This window comes from Nicotiana tomentosiformis, chromosome 5 (assembly GCF_000390325.3).
Source record: "Nicotiana tomentosiformis chromosome 5, ASM39032v3, whole genome shotgun sequence".
NCBI lineage: Eukaryota > Viridiplantae > Streptophyta > Magnoliopsida > Solanales > Solanaceae > Nicotiana > Nicotiana tomentosiformis.
In genome coordinates this window covers 88,936,331-88,957,902 of record NC_090816.1, presented here as the reverse complement: position 1 = coordinate 88,957,902, position 21,572 = coordinate 88,936,331, and the positions used below count along the sequence as shown (strand labels likewise).

General features: G+C 37.8%; 1 protein-coding gene across 1 annotated transcript; it reads left to right on the top strand.

The window, feature by feature from the left end:
• Positions 1–16,579: 16,579 nt before the first annotated feature.
• On the top strand, positions 16,580–21,268 carry LOC104088787 (transketolase, chloroplastic-like). The gene is made up of 7 exons (XM_009593519.4): positions 16,580–17,162; positions 18,247–18,337; positions 18,739–18,844; positions 18,920–19,202; positions 19,306–19,454; positions 19,525–19,678; positions 20,184–21,268. Exons 1-7 carry the CDS (start codon positions 16,623–16,625, stop codon positions 21,150–21,152), a joined length of 2,292 nt encoding a protein of 763 aa, XP_009591814.1. The 5' UTR covers positions 16,580–16,622; the 3' UTR covers positions 21,153–21,268.
• Positions 21,269–21,572: the final 304 nt, after the last annotated feature.

Here is a 21,572-nt window from a genome sequence, read left to right as displayed (position 1 = left end):
TAGTTTTGAAGATTGACAAAGGAACTCAGTGATGAACCAGGTCCATCACTGGTAGGCATAGACACGGGCAGATTCAAAGCACATGAGATGCAAATACAGGAGATAAACGAAATCTGAAATAATAATAGATATCTCCTAATCGAAAAGATTGCATAATTGATAAGGAGAATGACTCCTTACTCAACGAGAATATTATCCAAGATAAGGAAGGAGTTAAGAGTTGAGATTAACTAGAACTCTTCCACCAAGGAAGAGTAGCATTAGAACTCTAGTTATTTTCTACTCTACTAACTCTATAAATCGCAGGATGTTCTCATTCTACAGGTGACGCACAAAAGCAGAAGTTAAACGTGAATTGAGAGCAAAATAGCAAGACATTTTGCAAGCAGTTCGTGTGTGATTCAAGTGTGCGAACCTGAAACTACATGAACCAGATAGAAGAACCAGTTCCAAGTGTCTGTCTTTTACTCTAGTTCAATTGTAGTAGGTGTTTTCATATTGTACCTTTCATCTTTATCTAGAGGCAATTGTAATAGGTACTCAGAGTATTCAAGTTAGAGTTAACTTGAAGTTGTCGCAACAGTTAGAGGCTGTGTGCCACAACGAGATTAGAGTTAATCCTAGGTTTACAAAAGTATTTTGTAAATGCAGTTTTTGGATCAGTGATTTAGTGGAGAGTTTGGGAAAATCCTACTGGGAAGTAGGTCGTGATTTTTTCACCTTTTGAGCAAGGTGTTTTTCACGTAAAAATTCTTGTGTTCTTTAATTTCTGCATTTATTATTCTGCAACAGTAGGATAAGGAACACATAGAAGAACCAGGTCCTTTTATAATCTGTGCACGCGAAAAATTGGATACCACACAAATCACCCCCCTCTTGTGTGGTATTGAAGTTAAAACAACAATTGGTATCAGAGCAGGTTATCCTTGAAGAGGCTAACACCTTAAGGAGAAGATCAAGATGAATGCACCACCTGGAAACTGGGAAGGGCAATCCACTGCTAGGCCACTACTTTTTAATGGCTAATATTACTCTTGGTAGAAAAACAGGATGGGAGATCATATCATAGGAGAAGACTATGAACTATGGAACATTGTCACAGATGGTCCACTCACTACTATAAAGATAAATGCCGAAAGAGAAGAGGTGCCAAAAACAAGAGCTGACTGCACTACTGACGACTTGAGAAAATGGGAGAAGAATGCTAAAGCCAAGAAATGGTTTGTTTGTGGACTCGGTCCAGATGAGTACAACAAAATTTAAAGTTGTACTACTGCTAAGGAAATTTGGGACACTTTGCAAGTGGCTCATGAAGGAACATCTCAGGTGAAGAGGTCCAGAGGAACTTTACTATATTCTCAATATGAGAATTTCTCTATGAAGGAAGGGGAAACCATCCAAGATATGTATACAAGGTTCACCACACTAACAAATGAACTTAAGTCTCTTGGAAGGGTTATTCTTGAAGAAGACAAAGTTGAGAAGATTTTGACAAGGGTTCTGCAGTCTCATGGGAGAGCAAAATCACTGCTATTCAGGAATCAAAGAACATTGCCACTCTTAGGTTGGATAAGCTAATTGGAAATCTCATTGCTTATGAACTTAGAAGGCAAACCATGAAGATGGATGTACTCAAGAAGGAAAGGAGCTTGGCACTCAGAATCACTGAAGGTTCTGATCTAGAGGAAGATGAAATGGCTATGATCACAAAGGATTTCAAGAAGTACCTGATGAGAGGAAAGGGTTCTTCGAGAAGTGGAGGCTACAACAAACCAAGGGTTACTGAAAAACAGACCAATGAGGGATGCTACAAGTGTGGGAAAACTGATCACCACATCAAAAACTGCCCTCAATAGGAAATTGAATGGAAGAAGGAAAGAGCTGAACGAAGAAACAGAAAGAAGGAACAAGTTCATCCCAAGAAGAACAAAGGATCAACAAAAGCTATGGTTGCTGCTTGGGGAGAAAGCTTAGATGAGAACTCAGATGATGAAGATGGAGATGAACAAGCACTTATGGCAATTGGAGAATCCGATGAGGAATCTAAAGTAAGTATAATCTATCTAAAAGACAAGATTAAATTTTTGTCTAAAGAAAAGCCATCTGAGTTACTTCTAGATTTCATTGATGAATATGAGGATATAAACAATGAAAAGAAATAGCTGTCTAAGGAATGTGTGATTTTAAAAGCAAAGTGTAAGAACCTGGAACTTAGAGTTAGTGAGACTGTAAGTGAAAATATTGCACTAAAGAACCAGGTTCATGCATTTGAATCAAATGTCCTAGAACTTAGATCTGAAAACCTAAAACTGAAATTAGGAACAAGTAAGAAGACAACTGATTGCACACAACTCACTCTAGAAGAAAATGTAGGTAAACTAAAAGATGAGCTGTATAAGAAGGATGAGCAGGTAAGAATTTTGACAAAGGATCTAGGCAAGGTCAAGCATGAACTAGACAGAACTTGTAAATGGAATAGGTCCTCCGATGCACTGTCATGGCTACAAGAATATCATGGTAGCAATAGAAGAGGAATTGGCTTTGGAAATATACCACCTAAATGGGATCCCAAACGCGAGCATCTCACACTTCTTGAGAACAAAATTTGCACACATTGTGGTAAGACTGGTCACTATAAAAGTGAATGCACTGCAAAAGAAAAGGCTAGTCAAAAGAATAAAAAGTTTGTTCCAGGGAAAAATAGGCTGCCAGATTGAGCTAAAAAGAATTTGATTCATCCTTTTACCTATAGAAAGGGACCCAAACTAGTTTGGGTTCCTAAGACTAACCCCTGATTTCCTTTTGCAGGTCCAAGTGAAGGGGAGCAACCAAATATGGTACATGGATAGTGGCTTCTCAAAGCACATGACAGGAAGCAAGAACCCGTTCCTTTCACTTGAGGACCTCAAAGGAGGTAATATCTCATTTGGAAATGAGAAGAAAGGTGAGATCATTGGGGTTGGTAAGGTAGGTAAGACTGAATCTCACTCGATTGATAATTTCTATTTGATAGACAGCCTAAAATACAGTCTAATTAGTGTATCACAACTGTGTGATAGAGGTAGCTTGGTGGCATTCACCTTTACAAAATGCTTTGTGATTAATCTTCCCACTGACAAGATTGCTTTGCAGGAAAAAGAGTGAACAATATATATATATTGTAGATCTGTCCACACTGTCAGAAAAGGAACTCACTTGCTTAAGTGTGTTGGACAATGATCCGCTTATTTGGCACAAGAGACTTGGACATGCAAGTTTGAGTTAACTCAACAAATTAGTCTCCAAGGACCTGGTGATAGGGCTTCCTAACATCAAGTTCAAGGAAGACAAAGTTTGTGAGGCTTGTGCAAGGGAGAAGCAGGTAAGATCCTCTTTTAAATGCAAGAAAATTGTAAGCACCACCAGGACGATGGAACTGGTACATATGGATCTCTGTGGTCCAATGAGAACATTAAGCAGATGTGGTAAAAGATATGTGATGGTGCTTGTTGATGATTACTCTAGGTTTACTTGGACATTATTTTTAACATCTAAAGATGAAGTATTTGACATGTTCACTTCTTTTGTTAGAAAAACTCAGAAATAACTAGGTAATCAACTTGCATCAATTAGGTCTGATCATGGCACTGAATTTGAAAATGCTAAATTTGCTGAATTTTGTGATGAGCATGGAATAAATCGTAATTTTGCTGCTCCTAGGACTCCACAACAAAATGGAGTAGTTGAAAGAAATAATAGGACACTTGAAGATATGGCTAGGACTATGCTTCTTTCTAGTAAACTGCCCCATAGCTTCTGGGCAGAAGCTGTAAATACTGTATGCTACATCATAAATAGGTGCATGACTAGACCTCTTGTAGAGAAGACTCCCTATGAGTTACTTAAAGGGAGAAAACCAAATATATCCCATCTTAGGGCATTTGGATGCAAGTGCTTTGTGCACAACAATGGTAAAGACTCCCTAGGCAAGTTTTATCCCAGAAGTGATGCGGGGGTATTCTTGGGATATTCTTTACATAGTAAAGCTTATAAGGTCTATAACAAAAGAACTATGTGTGTTGAAGAAAGTGTTCATGTGGTTTTTGATGAAACTAACATACTTTCTGAGAGATAGAAACATGATGATGAAGTAATTGGGCTGGTGAGAAACTTAAATGAAATCATAGCCCAGACGAAAGCAGCACTAGAAGAAAGAACAGGTGATGGAATAGGTCTTTCTACCTAGGACAACCTGACAGGTAGAACAGAACAAAGAGGAAATGATCCCCAAACCTTAATGAAACCTGTCCATAAACTTGTTCCACAACAACAAAACACTGAAGGAACATCAAAGGGAAACCAGTTGGTTATGAAACCTTACAAGTATCAAAGTTCTCATCCCATTGAGAACATAATTACCGATTCAACCTTTGGAATCAAAACCAGATCTTCATTAAAGAATATTTGTGTTTTTGATGCCTTCTTATCTCTTATTGAACCTAAACATGTTGATTAGGCTTTGCAGGATGGATACTGGGTAAATGCAATGCAAGATGAACTCAACCAATTTGAAAGGAGTCAAGTTTGGCATCTAGTGCCAAGACCCTTGGACAGATCAGTAATTGGCACAAAATGGGTCTTCAGAAACAAACTTAATGAAGATGGAATAGTTACAAGGAACAAGGCAAGATTGGTGGTTCAAGGATATAGCCAAGAGGAGGGCATAGACTACGATGGAACCTTTGTTCCAGTTGCAAGGTTGGAAGCAATAAGACTCCTTATAGCCTTTTCTGCTTACATGGAATTCACCCTCCACCAGATGGATGTCAAGAGTGCCTTCCTCAATGGCTATCTAAAGGAAGAAGTATTTGTCAAGCAACCTCCGGGGTTTGTAAATAAGGAGAGTCCTGATCATGTGTATAAACTTGACACTTTATGGGCTCAAGCAGGCTCCAAAAGCATGGTATGAAAGATTATCAAAGTTTTTGCTTGAGCATGACTACAAGAGAGGTAAAATTGACAATACTTTGTTCTTGAAAGAATAAGGTAAAGATCTCTTGGTAGTTCAGATATATGTTGATGATATAATCTTTGGAGCAACTACTGATAAATTAAGTACAGAATTTGCTAAACTAATGGGGAGTGAATTTGAAATGAGCATGATGGATGAGCTTAATTTCTTTTTAGGCTTACAAATTAAACAAAATTCAAATGAAACTATGATCTATCAGCAGAAGTATGTAAAACAGTTTCTTAAAATGTTTAAAATGGAAGACTCCAAAGAAATTGACACTCCTATTGCAACAGCTACAAAGTTGGATATAGATGAACCTAGTTCATCTGTTGATCAGAAGTTGTATAAGGGAATGATTGGTTCATTGTTATATCTCACTGCTAGTAGACCTGACATTGTTTTCAGTGTAGGCCTTTGTGCAAGATTTCAGGCAAATCTGAAGGAGTCTCACTTGACGGCTGTCAAGAGAATTTTGAGATATCTAAAAGGCACCACTGATCTTTGTCTTTGGTATCCAAAAGGTAGTAATTTTAATCTTGTGGGATATGCTAATGCTGATTATGTAGGTTTTCTTGTGGATAAAAAGAGCACCTCAGGTATGGCACACTTTCTTGGCTCATGTCTTGTGTCTTGGGCCACCAAAAAGCAAAATTCAGTGGCCTTATCTACTGCTGAAGCTGAGTATGTTGCTGCTGCTTCATGTTGTACTCAATTATTATGGATCAAACAACAATTAATGGACTTTGGAATTGATGTTGGTTGTATCCCTATTTTTTGTGATAACACTAGTGCAACTAGTTTGACCAAGAACCCGATTCATCACAAGAGAACTAAGCACATAGATGTTACACATCACTTTTTGAGGGATAACTATGAAAAAATGTTGATCTTTGTGGAATTTTGTGCTACTGACAAGCAAATAGCTGACATCTTCACAAAAGCCCTAAGTAGAGATCACTTTGAAAGGAACAGGTTAGAATTAAGGATGATTAAGATCACCTAAAAGGATTAGTTCAAAATTCACAACGAAAAAAAAAAAATTAAAAAAAAATTATTGGTTTTGGTTAGAAAATCTGAAAATGTGTATATAATTAGATTAATTTTTGCTCAGACTTATACTTTAAACAGTATACTCTTGTGCCATGTGTTAAAATGACTCATTAATCTCTAATGATATTTTCTCTATTTTGGCAAATTTAGACTTACACAAGAGAATCATCAGTGAAGAACCTGGTTCATCAAGATAACACGGTATGTTTTCTACACTCTGCATAATTTGAAATAATAATATTTGGATCATGAGCAGAGTCCTACTTAATTCCAAACTCCTTTTGGACTTATCCGCTACAAGTGAACCAGTTCTGTTCAAAAGAGTCCCAACCGAATTGAAGTACCTAGATTCTAGGGATACACTCTAAAGTCTTTTCAAAACTGAAATTCAGTTTGATTAGACTTCCACACCTACTATTATCCCTTCCACCACCCCAACCCCTAAGAAAAGAGTAAAGATGCTTGTTCGCAAGGTTGTTGCGGGGAGAGAACAAATTTGGAGAATAGGTTTGTACTAGTAGGGTCTAAAACAGGTGTTGAAACTACAGAGTCTGGAGAAATTAGTGGTAAAAATGAAAAAGAAAAAGAGAGCAAGGGTGTTCGAAGTGCTGTGAGGGGAAAGGGTAAAAAAAAAGTAGTTGATTCTTCACCCACTCCTGTGAGTTTAACCCAAGACACATATGTAATGGTTGTTTGGGAAGAAAAATCTGCTGGAGTAGAGGGGAGTGTAAAGAAAACAGGGGAAAGTGGGTCTGGCAAAGCCACTGAAAGAATGGTTCAACTCGGGAAAAATATAGATGAACCTGTTTCACCCTCGCAGACCTACTAAAGAGAGTGACTTAAAGTTATAATCCAAAGAAGAAAGGGAGGTTGGTACACGCAAGGATCATTTTGGGGCAAATACGCTGCCTTCTTGTGAATATGAAGTCCATGCCACTCCTAAAGAACCTGGTTCATCTAAGAAGGTACCAGTGAATAGCAAGGTGCGAGCCTTGGTGCAAGAAAATGGGGCTAAGGATGCTGAGATTGAGAGGCTGAAGAAAAGGTTGGCTGAGGTGGAGACTGAGAGAGATGCTCTCAGAACTGAGCTGGCAAGAGAAAAGGAGAAGAATGATGGCATTCTTCAGGATATGCTGGAACTCCTCCAAGCCAAAAATCAAGAACTTAGTTCTTCCAAACCTTAAACTCCTAGCCCAGTGTAGACCTTTCAGTGACCTAGTTTGGGATTTTTTTTTGTTTGCTCATGTTTTCAGTATTTTTATTTCTTTTTATACTTCGTGGAAGAATCGTATAAATCATCAATAAAATTCACTATTTTGCTCTAACTGTTTGTTTTATATTTCTTTGATGGTTTAAATTATTAGCTTGATCTATGATGATTAATCCATGATTGCATTTGAAGTATCCCCAGCGGCCAGGAGTAAGTTTTAAAATCTGGTTATCTCATATTTTTTATGTAATTTTTCGATGATACCAAAGTGAGGGAAAATGTTGTGCTTTACACTTTGAGCAATGATGTTTATAGCCTAATGAACCCGATCCTTGATGATAAGTGATAAAAAGAAAAAATGTTTCTAGTATTGTATTGATGTTGAGCTAAGTTGAAACATGGCCTAAGCTTATGAAAGCACAGAATTTGTCATCATCAAAAAGGGGGAATTTGTTGGCCCAAGTAAATGATAGTTTTGAAGATTGACAAAGAAACTCAATGATGAACCATGTCCATCACTGGTAGGTATAGATATGGGCAGATTCAAAGCACGTGAGATGCACATACATGAGATAAACAAAATCTGGCATAATAATAGATATATCCTGATCGAAAAGATTGCATAATTGATAAAGAGAATGACTCCTTACTCAACGAGAATATTATCCAAGATAAGGAAGGAGTTAGGAGTTGAGATTAACTAGAACTCTTCCACCAAGGAAGAGTAACATTAGAACTCTAGTTATTTTCTACTCCACTAACTCTATAAATCGCAGGATGTTCTCATTCTACAGGTGCCGCACAAAAGCAGAAGTTAAACGTGAATTGAGAGCAAAATAGCAAGGCATTTTGCAAGCAGTTCATGTGTGATTTAAGTATGCGAACCTGAAGTTACATGAACCAGATAGAAGAACCAGTTCCAAGTATCTGTCTTTTACTCTAGTTCAATTGTAGTAGGTGTTTTTGTTGAGGTTTTTGTTATTTAAGATGAAATAGTCTTAAAATGAGGGTGAATAAGAAATAGAGGGAAAAATGAAATTTTTGAGTAAAATTTTTCCCCTCTTGACAATGAGACATTGTCCCATATTGGAAGAGGAAAAGATTTTTTGTGGGTATATATATAATTTCTCTTCTTGTAGCTCTTAAAGAGTTAAGAAGAAAGCAAGCCTCGCGCCGTCGTCGTCGTTGCTCGCTCTGCTCGGCTCGGCTCGGCTTGGGCTTCGGATTTGGATTTGGATTTGGATTTGGATTTGGTCAAATGATCGATTGATTGATTAATTTTTTGGACCAAATTTATTTGTTAATAGTAAATATTAACGTAAGATTATCTGCATTTGTAACGGATATATTCCAATCTGTGTATTGACCACCAGCTGCAATAGCAGCCGCCTAATGCTCTTCCCACCATGGCCAGGTACTTGCTACACAAACAAGCTAGTGCATGCTCCACCATGGAGGGTGGAGGGTTGTTCATCTTCAAAGCTGGTTGCTATAAATATGTGCAGCAGCTGTTGAAGAAAGAGACACCAAACTGAAAACGCTCAACTTTGGCTATACATTGCACTCCTTCCTCTCAGCATTTCCATACGATTTTCTGAGTTTCTACTCCTTTGTTCTGCATTGTTTTAACTTCAAACAAAGCAACTGTAAGTGTGATTTGCTACCGAACTTTGTGTTCGCTGAAATACTGGGGTTTGAAATACCGCTACACCAGTGTGTGATTCGTTCTATCCTGGGAGGAAATAATCCATAACCTTGGGTACTAGGAGGGGATTAAATTCCTTAAGGAAACACTGTGAATTCAGTGGGCTCGAATTAATTACTGCTTCATTACGATAACTTATATTTCCCAAAATTATTATTTATAAATACAGCAATATTGGCGGGACTAACAATCTTAAGGAATTTAATATTTATTTCTGTATTTGTGTTATTCTTATTATTCTGCAAACTAAAACCTTTGTGGTTTTGTGTACTCCCGTTTTGGAGAGTAAAGCCTTCATGGCGTTTTGTTGGAGATTAAAATCTACGTGATTTTTACTCCAGTTTGAAAATATTTATTAAACGTTTGTTTGTGTCATTCTTTTATAGAAAAAATGACGACTGAAAGCGAAAACCAAGCTGTTCCGACGGTGACTGCCAACGCATCGACAAGCCGAACACCGGCGTTGGCACCGGCAGAAAAACCCGAAAAATTTTCCAGGATTGATTTCAAGCGTTGGCAGCAGAAGATGTTCTTCTACTTAACTACGTTATGTCTACAGAAGTTCATCAAGGAAGATGTTCCCGATCTGCCAGATAAAACTCCAGAGAATGAATGCTTTGTCGTGATTGAAGCATGGAAGCATTTTGATTTTTTATGCAAGAATTATATTTTTAGCGGACTGGATGATAATCTGTATAATGTATACAGTGGCGTGGAGACGTCAAAAGAATTGTGGAATGCGCTTGAAAAGAAATATAAAACTGAAGATGTCGGGATGAAGAAATTCGTTTCCGCAAAATTTTTGGACTATAAAATGGTAGATAGCAAGTCTGTTATTATCCAAGTCCAGGAATTACAAGTGATTATTCATGATTTACTTGTTGAAGGTCTTGTCATCAATGAAGCATTCCAAGTAGCAGCAATGATTAAGAAGTTGCCTCCGTTGTGGAAGGACTTCAAAAATTATTTGAAACACAAACGAAAGGAAATGTCCCTTGAAGATCTCATTATTCGGTTGAGAATCGAAAAGGACAATAAAGCTGCTGAAAGGAGAGGCCGTGAAAATTCAACAATAATGGGAGCAAATATTGTTGAAGATAACAAAAAGAGGAAGAAGGCTTCTGTTTCGAAATACAACCCAAGCAATAAGCGGTTCAGTGAAAACTGCTACAACTGTGGGAAAATCGGACACAAATCTACGGAGTGTCGTGCTTCGAAGAAAGACAAGAAAAGGGGTCAAGCAAACATGGTAGTAAAGCATGATGATGTTGATAACTTGTATGCCATGCTTTCTGAATGTAACTTGGTGGGAAATCCTAAACAGTGGTGGTTTGATTCTAGAGCCACTCGCCATCTTTGTGCAGTTAGAGAAGCTTTTGCTACTTATGCTCCTGCTGGACCCGGAGAGACAATTTATATGGGAAATGCTTCAACATCAAAAGTTGAAGGATATGGGAAGATATTTCTGAAAATGACTTCTGGCAAGGTCATGACTTTGAACAATGTCCTTCATGTTCCCGAAATGAGAAAGAATTTAGTCTCTACTGGACTTCTTGTTAAGTACGGTTTTAAGTGTATTTTTGTGTCCGACAAGGTTGTCATAAGTAAGAATGAAATATTTGTAGGAAAAGGTTACCTCACCGAGGGCCTTTTCAATCTGAATGTAATGGTTGTGGAAAACAATAATAATATTTCAGCTTCTTCTTACTTACTTGAGTCAAATGATTTATGGCATGTACGTTTGGGTCATGTCAATTATAAAACCTTGCGGAAAATGATTAACTTGGAAGTACTGCCTAAGTTTGAATGCGAAAAATCAAAATGTCAAACATGTGTGGAATCTAAGTATGTTAAACATCCTTATAAGTCAGTTGAAAGGAATTCAAATCCTTTAGACTTAATTCACACAGATATTTATGACATGAAGTCAATACCATCTCGCGGTGGAAAGAAGTATTTCATAACTTTTATTGACGATGATACTCGATATTGTTCTGTTTACTTACTGAATAGTAAAGATAAAGCAATAGACGCATTAAGGCAATACAAAAATGAAGTTGAAACGCAACTTAACAAGAAAGTAAAAATGATAAGAAGTGATAGGGGTGGTGAATATGAATCTCCTTTTGAAGAAATATGTTTAGAATATGGAATTATTCATCAAACAACAGCCCCTTACACGCCCCAATCTAATGGGATTGCGGAAAGAAAGAATCGCACATTAAAGGAGATGATGAATGCGTTGTTGATAAGTTCTGGTTTGCCACAGAACTTGTGGAGGGAAGCCATTCTTACGGCTAATCGAATATTAAATCGAGTTCCCCATAGCAAAACACAATCCATTCCATATGAAAAATGGAAAGGAAGGAAGCCCAACTTGAATTATTTTAAAGTGTGGGAATGTTTGGCAAAAGTGCAAGTTCCTAAACCCAAAAGAATAAAGATAGGACCGAAAATCGTTGATTGTGTTTTCATAGGATATGCGACAAATAGTAAAGCATATCGATTTCTGGTTCATAAATCAGAAAATCCCGACATTCATAATAATACGGTTATAGAATCAGATAATGCTGAGCTCTTTGAAAATATATATCCGTATAAAAAGGAATGTGAGTCGTTTGGTGAAGGATCTAAACGACCTCGGGAAGAAACAAAAGAAAGTACATGTAATCAGGAGAATCCAAGACGTAGTAAACGTCAAAGAACGTCTACTTCATTTGGACCAGATTTTGTGACTTTCTTATTGGAGAATGAGCCTCAAACATTTAAAGAAGCTATGACTTCTTCGGAATCATTGTTTTGGAAAGAGGCAGTCAATAGTGAAATAGAATCCATATTGAACAACCATACATGGGAATTGGTTGATCTTCCTCCTGGAAATAAACCTTTGGGTTCTAAATGGATTTTTAAGAGAAAAATCAAAGATGATGGCACTATTGATAAATTCAAGGCAAGACTCGTAGTCAAAGGGTATAGACAACGAGAAGGTCTAGACTACTTTGATACATACTCTCCAGTTACAAGAATTACGTCCATACGGATGTTAGTAGCATTAGCTGCAGTGTATGGTCTTGAAATTCATCAAATGGATGTTAAGACGGCCTTCTTAAATGGAGAGTTGGAGGAAGAAATTTACATGGAACAACCTGAAGGGTTTGTGGTTCCAGGTAAAGAAAAGAAGGTATGTAGACTTGTTAAGTCTCTTTACGGACTAAAACAAGTACCCAAACAATGGCATGCGAAATTTGACCAAACAATATTGTCAAATGATTTTAAGATAAATGAATGTGATAAATATGTGTACATTAAAAATGTTCCAAATCACATAGTCATTGTTTGCCTATATGCGGATGATATGCTGATAATGAGTAATGACATTGCCAACATAAATGCTACTAAGCGTATGCTCAATAGCAAGTTTGATATGAAAGACTTGGGAGTTGCTGATTTAATTCTGAAAATTAAGATCCATAAGACTCCTCAAGGTCTGGCATTGTCACAATCTCATTATATTAAGACAGTACTTGAAAAATTCAAGCACTTGAGCTTTAAAGTTGCAAAGACTCCAATTGACGTGAATCTTGCATTAGCAAAGAATAAAGGCCAAAGCATATCACAATTGAATTATGCTCGTGTGTTGGGATGCTTAATGTATATCATGAATTATACACGACCAGATATAGCTTGTGCTATAAGTAAACTGAGTCGATATACGAGCAATCCAGGCCAATCTCATTGGATGGCAATGAAACGAGTTTTGGGATATTTAGAACATATCCAGAACTTTGACTTGCACTACAGTAAATTTCCTACGGTGATTGAGGGATACTGTGATGCAAATTGGATCACCGGTTCAACTGATTCTAAGTCCACGAGTGGATATGTATTCACTATTGGTGGATGAGCGGTATCTTGGAAGTCGTCCAAACAAACATGTATTGGCCGCTCTACAATGGAGGCTGAATTCATAGCCTTAGATAAAGCCGGTGAAGAAGTTGAATGGCTCCGGAATTTCTTGGAAGACATTCCATTTTGGCCCAAATCGTTGGCACCAATATGCATACATTGTGATAGTCAAGCGGCAATTGGAAGGGTTGGGAGCGTTATGTATAACGGTAAATCTCGTCATATACGACGAAGACATAAAACCGTTAGGCAATTACTCTCTAGAGGAATTATCACGATTGACTATGTAAAGTCAAGTGATAATGTGTCGGATCCACTTACAAAAGGCCTAACTAGAGAGGTAGTTGAGAAATCATCAAGGGGAATGGGGCTATGGCCGAGAACAAGTCATTGTGGCGGTAACTCTACCTAGAAGACTGGAGATCCCAAGATCTAGGTTCAAGGAGATCAAACAAAGTCATTAATGACGGTTCAACATTGTCAAATAAAATTTTAGTCCGTTCTCGTGATGAGACAATGTTCAGTACCAAGGATAAAGCATTAAGGCTTTTTAATGATTTCTAAATTTGATACGGGGTATATCAAATAGTGTATCTACAGGATGACACGTTTAGGAATCACCTATGTAAGTGTGAAGTGTTAGCCGCTTCAAGGAGAACTTTGTAAGGCCAGTTCTCTACGCACTTATGAAACCAGGCGGTGTTCATGGCTGAAACGAACACAACAATGAGAACCAAAGACGGTTAAGGGTTGATTGTGTGACTTATGGTTGTCTAGGTATACACCAAAGATCGACGGTTCAAAGATATCAAATCTACCGATTGACCGAGTATATCCAACATAAGTTCACTACGGAAAGTTCAAAGGGAAACCTACTTATCCAGATGCGATTAATCCTTGCTTGCAAATCACACAGTTTTTCCATGCATACTTCCGTGATATAGCCATTCCCCATTCATGTAGGGGATTGTTGAGGTTTTTGTTATTTAAGATGAAATAGTCTTAAAATAAGGGTGAATGAGAAATGGAGGGAAAAATAAAATTTTTGAGTAAAATTTTAAGTTTTCCCCTCTTGACAATGAGACATTGTCCCATATTGGAAGAGGAAAAGATTTTTGGTGGGTATATATATAATTGCTCTTCTTGTAGCTCTTAAAGAGTTAAGAAGAAAGCAAGCCTCACGCCGTCGTCGTCGTCGCTCGCTCTGCTCGGCTCGGCTTCGGCTACGGCTTCGGCTTCGACTTCAGATTCGGATTCGGATTCGGATTCGGATTCGGATTTGGATTGGGATTTGGATTTGGATTTGGATTTGGATTTGGATTTGGTCAAATGATCGATTGATTGATTAATTTTTTGGACCAAATTTATTTGTTAATAGTAAATATTAACTTAAGATTATCCGCATTTATAACGGATATGTTCAAATCCGTGTATTGACCACCAGCTGCAATAGCAGCCGCCTAATGCTCTTCCCACCATGGCCAAGTACTTGCTCCACAAATAAGCTAGTGCATGCTCTACCATGGAGGGTGGAGGGTCGTTCATCTTCAAAGCTGACTACTATAAATATGTGCAGCAACTGTTGAAGAAAGAGACACCAAACTGAAAACGCTCAACTTTGGCTATACATTGCACTCCTTCCTCTCAGCATTTCCATACGATTTTCTGAGTTTCTACTCATTTGTTCTGCATTGTTTTAACTTCAAACAAAGCAACTGTAAGTGTGATTTGCTATCGAACTTTGTGTTCGCTGAAACACTGGGGTTTGAAGTACCGCTACACCAGTGTGTGATTCGTTCTATCCTAGGAGGAAATAATCCATAACCTTGGGTACTAGGAGGAGATTAAATTCCTTAAGGAAACACTGTGAATTCAGTGGGCTCGAATTAATTACTGTTTCATTACGATAACTTATATTTCCCAAAATTATTATTTACAAATACAGCAATATTGGCGGGACTAACAGTTTTCATATTGTACCTTTCAGTTTTATCTAGAGTCAATTGTAATAGGTACTCAGAGTATTCAAGTTAGAGTTAACTTGAAGTTATCGCAACAGTTAGAGGTTGTGTGCCACAACGGGATTAGAGTTAATCCTAGGTTTACAAAAGTGTTTTGTAAATGAAGTTTTTGGATTAGTGATTTAGTGGAGAGTTTGGGAAAATCCTACTGAGAAGTAGGTCGTAGTTTTTTCACCTTTTGAGCCAGATATTTTTCACGTAAAAATTCTTGTGTTCTTTAATTTCTGCATTTATTATTCCGTAACAGTAGGATAAGGAACACATAGAAGAACTAGATCTTCTATAATTTGTGCACGCGAAAAATTAGACACTACACAAATCACCGAAGTTAAAACAACACTCTTGCGCAGTAGCAGCGAAGCCATGGTAGTATTTCGACTCGCTCACCACCAACGTTTCAGCTCTTTACAGCACAAACACTCTCCTTTTTCACCCTTCACTCCTTGAAATAACAAATACTGCTCTAAAAGGTGTGCAGAGAACGTAAAGCTGTAGAAATTTAAGCACAAGAGTGATAGTCGAAGAGTAATATATCAGATCTGTAAAGTTGTTCTCCTCCTTATGCATTGTCTCTTGCTTCAATATTGAGACTCAGGTGTACACTGCAATATCTGCTTCAGTACTCATTGCAGGAGTAAGTCATTTATAGCCTGTTTGGCCAAGGTTTAAAAATCAATTTATTTTAAAAAGATTTTTTTTTTTGAAAAGTGCTTTTCTCAATAGTACTTTTGGGTTGTGTTTGACTAATTAATTTGAAAAGTACTTTATAGCAACAATTAGTGTTTGACAAAACTTTTAAAAAGTGCTTCTAAGTGTATTTTTCTCAAAAGTGCTATTCAAAAGAAGTACTTTTGAGAAGAAAGTATTTTTTTCAGATCCAAAATTGCTTCTGCTTCTATTCAAAAGCATTTTTTTTCCTTCTAAACGCTTTAACTTTGAAAAAAAAACTTTTTTATTTTTGTAAAAGAAGTGTTTTTGGCTTTGAAAAAATTTGGCCAAACAGGCAATTAGACTTGTATCCTCGACCAGTTCCTAAACAGTTGGGACAAGTCTTTTATCCAAACAATGCATTTATGATGTAAATGTATACAAGTTGAACTTAGCTGAATCGGAGAGGATACGATGCCTATAGGCAAAACTGGAATAAAACTGTACATAGGCTGATTGAGATGCAACTGCTCACTGCAAGATGTACATGCAACTCATGTATAAGCACATGTATATAAATACATTTCAACTTGTAATAAGCAATACTGCAATTTATACAATAGACTGAAAGCTAGATATGATTTCAAAATGCACTTCCAAACCAGGTATATTGTCGTCCCCACTTAGACATGGCTGTCCAAACTAGCTGTCAGAGCATTCATGCTATTTTCAAATCCTACCATATGCTAGTTTATCCGAAACGAGCATTTAGGGGTGACGTGACGTCTCTACTTACCTCAAATAATTTTCCTAGGTGTTTTTTTTCCTTACAAATAAGTGAAGAGCTTACAATTTCCAAAATATAAGTGGCACAACCTGATGCGTTCAGCTGCTACATGTCACTCCTCTTTGCATGCCCTTTCTTCACAAATAAAAAAACTTTCTCTATACGTGTACCAATTCTCATCTTCTGTACTACTACCGCTACGTGTTTCATCACCAAAACCAAAGTCAAAGTTCAAGATTACCCTCTTATATAATATATCCATCCCCTCCTCTAGCACCTACATTTCCCCCCAGAAAAGAACAATGGCCATCTCTAATCTTCTGTTCAAGTCATTTCCTCCTTTGCATGAGCCCAAACTCACCATCCAAACCAACAGATCATATGATTACCATAGCAACAAACTATCCTTGTGGTGTAATTTCCAGTGCAAGAACCGTCTAAAAACAGACAATAGTACTACTCCAAGAAGCAAACAGCCTAGTCTTTTCAAAGACCAAGATTACAAGGTTTCCTGGCAGGAAGAGCTAAAAAGAGCATACCCTTTTGAGATTTCATCAACTCATAAACGGGAAGATGAGGAATATTTGCAAGAATTGGTAGAGAAGAGATGTGTGGAGAATGTGAGGATGTTGATAGTAGACTCAGTGCAACATGCAAAGGCAGGGCATGGTGGAATGGCACTTGGGATGGCTGAGGTTGCTTATTTCTTGTATGGGAATGCCATGAGATACAATTCAAGAAATCCCAAGTGGTTTAATAGGGATAGGTTTGTTTTGAGTGCTGGCCATGGATCTCTTCTTCAGTATGTTTGCCTTCATCTTGCTGGTTTCCAATCTGTTCAGGTACATATAGAAAGTAATGTTTGTCATTTTTTATTTTATTTTTGAAGCTTTTAGATTGTTGTATCTGTAGCCAGGCTAATTTTACATTGATAATAAAGCCTAAAACTAACGAGCGAGATACACACCTCAACCGAGGGAGCAGAGGCGATTCCAGAATTTGAAGGTTATAGGTTCCGAATTTATCTATCAAACTTATAGTTCATTTTGGATTCGTTAAACACAAATATGTAGAGATGGACGATTATATCCAAAAAGGAAAAGAAGAATCTGGAATGGCATGAGTTATGTTTCGTATTAGCATAATTCAAGGCCTGAATAGGGCACCTTGTGACATTTCATATCATTTCCACTTTAACTAATGAAATTAGGCCTAGTCTGAAATTCTTATCATTGAAGTAAGGATCTACTTTATCCAACGGAAGTATAAGGATTTTCTTTTTGCACGGTCATTGTAGTTTAAACTATTATAGTAGGTTAATTATCATTTTTATCAGGTTGGTACCAATTAACATTAATAAATTTCCTATACAATCGGCTTTCTTTGTCAAACTTTACTCTTAGCAACTCCTATGTTTGAAACAAAATGTTGTCTAATTAGGACACAAATTACAAATGTCTAGAAAAGTTCTATTGCTATTTCACGATGCAATCCACATCGATTAAATGAAAGTGAAGGACCCACAACAACGATAGAACGTCCTGAATATTCGGTACGAAGGAAGGGGTTGGGTTAGGAGTGTATTCAATATGATTCTTTTCCTCTATTTGTTACTATGGAAGTAAATTGTTCGTATATGTTGTTTGCTTTCCGCTTTCTTCTTTCCTTTCTCTTTTTTTTTATGGGTTCCATCTGACAAGAGAGTTCAAAGTACTTTACAAGCTGTTAGGGGGAAAACACAAGATCCTTCTGCAATGTTTTTTCCCATACAAACGTACCATTCCGATGGTAACATCACATGGATTCAAGTATTCTGCTTTTTGCATTTTAAAAGGGGACATTTTTCCTTTATGTTTTGTCAGGTTCAGCAAACAGTTTTGACAAATAATACAAATTAAATAAGCATGGAAGTTTTGTGTGATTCAGATTGAAGACCTTAAACGCTTATGCAAGCTTGGAAGCCGGACTCCTGGGCATCCAGAGAATGGAGTGACAGAAGGCATTGAAGTCACAACGGGTATAGTAAAATGTCACTTTTCCTTTTAAGACACCTGATAGAATTTAGAGCTATATTCTCAATATAGTATGATGATAGTTTTGTCGCAGAATTATGGATTTCTTGTATACATGTCACGCAATCACGATAAACCCCTTCACAGGAACTCATACTGAAGAAAATCTTGTTAACTTTGCTTTAAGAGATAGGGATCCCACCAAACTACAAGCCTCTTGGATATGAAGGAACACTTCTAGAAAGAAACCTAGGCAAATAGCGCTGGATATCGAATGAAGAGTCCTGCATAACTTGATATGAAGGCATTGGATTTGTCTGTGTATGATACCACAATGTTGTTCTCTTTCCTCCTTGGATTAAGGAAATCTGATCAGGATAATCCCAATTTTTGTGTTAAACTACAGGCCCCTTGGGACAAGGTGTCGCTAATGCGGTTGGTCTTGCTTTAGCAGAAGCTCACTTGGCTGCAAGATTCAATAAGCCTGATGTCGCCATTGTTGATCATAGAACGTAAGTTGGTTTACTATCCCTTTTTAATTTGTGGATGAAACCGAACAGCATTTCACTTGGATAATATTTCTTCAGGTATTGCATCATGGGTGATGGATGTTCTATGGAAGGCATATCAAATGAGGCTGCATCCCTGGCCGCACATTGGAAGCTGCACAAGCTTACATTGATTTATGACGATAACCATAATACCATTGATGGTAGCACTGACCTTACACTTTCAGAAGACATATCCGCACGATTTGAAGCTCTAGGATGGAACACTATCACTGTAGATAACACACAAGGAAATATACAAGCGTTCAAGAATGCACTAATCTCTGCATATAGTGAGACTAAGAAACCAACTTTCATCCGGGTATGGCAGTGTCAGAATTGTGACAATTATTTATGACAAGAAACGCCTTCATTAATTCTTCTGGATGGAGATGCTGTACAATTGAAAAGTTCTCTACTTTCAGGTGAAAACAAGAATAGGGAAACTGTCAAAAAAGGAGGGAACATCAAAAGCTCACCATGGAACCTTTGATGAAGATGATGTAAAGCAAATGAAACAGAAAGTTAAATGGGATGATAGAGAACCATTCTATGTCATTCCTATGGTTTACAGGTTTAGTGTTTGCTGTTTTGCACTTCTATAAGGACAAAGAAGAGCATCTTATAAGTGCATTTGTTATCAGGGAAATGCAAGCACAAACAGATCTTGGTGGAAGGTTGGAGGAGGAATGGCACTCCAAACTTCATTATTATCAAAGCAAATACCCTGAGGAAGCGGCAGAATTCAAACTTCTCCTTGCTGATGGACTGCTTCCTGGCTGGGAAAGCTCGTTACCGGTAAAATATGCATCTACTTTGTACCTTTTATACACTTCAAAACTGAATAAAAAAGAGGTCTCTCTAAGAAGAGACATAAACACACCTAGAAACTAATTCATCTGAACTGTGTTTGTGGATGCATTCTCAAAGAAAGACAAATAATTCCAAATCAAATTCAGTCTTTTGAAAAGGAGATTATGAAGGGAAATACTTGATACACTAATTGTTCATCGACGAAATCACAATAAGTTAGCAAACACAATCGTTCGTCTCATTGGGTGGTTTCTGAATAATGTCAAGAACTAGGACCAAATTATTTTATCTGAGCTTCGGAGGAGCCAAAAATGCTGTTGATAAGTATTATGGTCAATGTTTGTGTTACATATTTGGTAGCCTTTGGACATTAGATGTTTGCAATTGTTGTTTAAGACATTTCATAACAAGATATAGTTTGAGCCTCCATACTTGCTTACTCTTCTTCAGCCAGAGTTCTTTATCTAATACTTGTTTACACTATCATCAGAAATGGTCCATGTCTGATCCCGTGGATGTCACCCGAGGATATTCGGGGAAGTGCTTGAATGCGCTCGCTAAAGTGCTTCCTGGACTAATTGGGGGTAGTGCAGACCTTGCCAGCTCAAATCAAGCCTATCTCCATAATCTCGGAGACTTCAAGCAGCCTGATTCCCCGTGGGGGCGAAACATTAGGTATGGAGTCAGGGAACATGCAATGGCTGGAATTTCCAATGGACTTGCATTGCATGGTGGCGGCTTGATACCATTTGCGGCAACCTTCCTTGTATTCTCAGATTACATGAAGAATTCAATCAGATTATCCGCTCTTAGCCGCGCTGGAGTCATCTACATTATGACCCACGACTCGATCGGATTAGGCGAAGACGGACCAACTCATCAACCAGTTGAGCACTTAGCTGGTCTTCGAGCTGTTCCCCACTTGCTGCTCTTCCGACCAGCGGATGGCAATGAGACTGCTGGAGCCTATAAGGTAGCTGTTGCAAACCGAGATGTACCTAGTCTTATTGCATTGTCAAGGCAAAAGGTGGCAGCCCACGTGGAAGGAACGTCGGCTGATGCAGTAGAGAAAGGCGGGTACATTGTTAGTGACAATTCCGTGGAACTACCAGAAATCATATTGATTGGCACTGGATCAGAACTGTGTCTGTGTGAAGCCAGCGCGAACGTGCTGAGAAAAGAAGGGAGGAGAGTGAGAGTGGTTTCCCTGGTGTGTTGGAGACTTTTCGATAGGCAGCCGAGGGATTACAAGGAGCTTGTGTTGCCATCAAATGTTTCGAAACGTGTTAGTGTGGAGGCAGGATCACCCTTAGGGTGGAAGGAGTATGTTGGAGATGAAGGGTTTGTGATTGGCGTCGACGACTTTGGGGCTAGCGGACCATATTCAGAAGTATTCAAGAAATATGGTTTCACGGAGGAAAATGTAACCAAGACTGCAAAATCATTGCTTTCCAAATGAAGCTCTATTACTGCACTTGTTATTAGAGGCAATATCATACCTTGTCAAGAGACACATTGCATTTTCGTTTAAATGTTCAGGAGGTTTAATGTTCATAATATAATATGATTGATGTACTTGTCTCACCACCAACTTTTAGGAGTTTTTGCCAATGCAAGCTTGTCAAGTGCCAGTCGAACCCACTCGATTGTGGGTCTCGACAATTTCTGCAGGTATGTTCTTAGCAAATCAAATTTATCACCAGGAAACTAGCTCAATTGAATTATATGCTGAATTAGCACCAATATTATATGTGATTTTCTTCCATCTGCTAGATGTATATGTACAGAACAAATGCATATTTTAAGATTATTATCTTACAGTTTACAATAATATGATGAATAACCAATAGTAAACAAGATAAACCTATGTACTTAACTT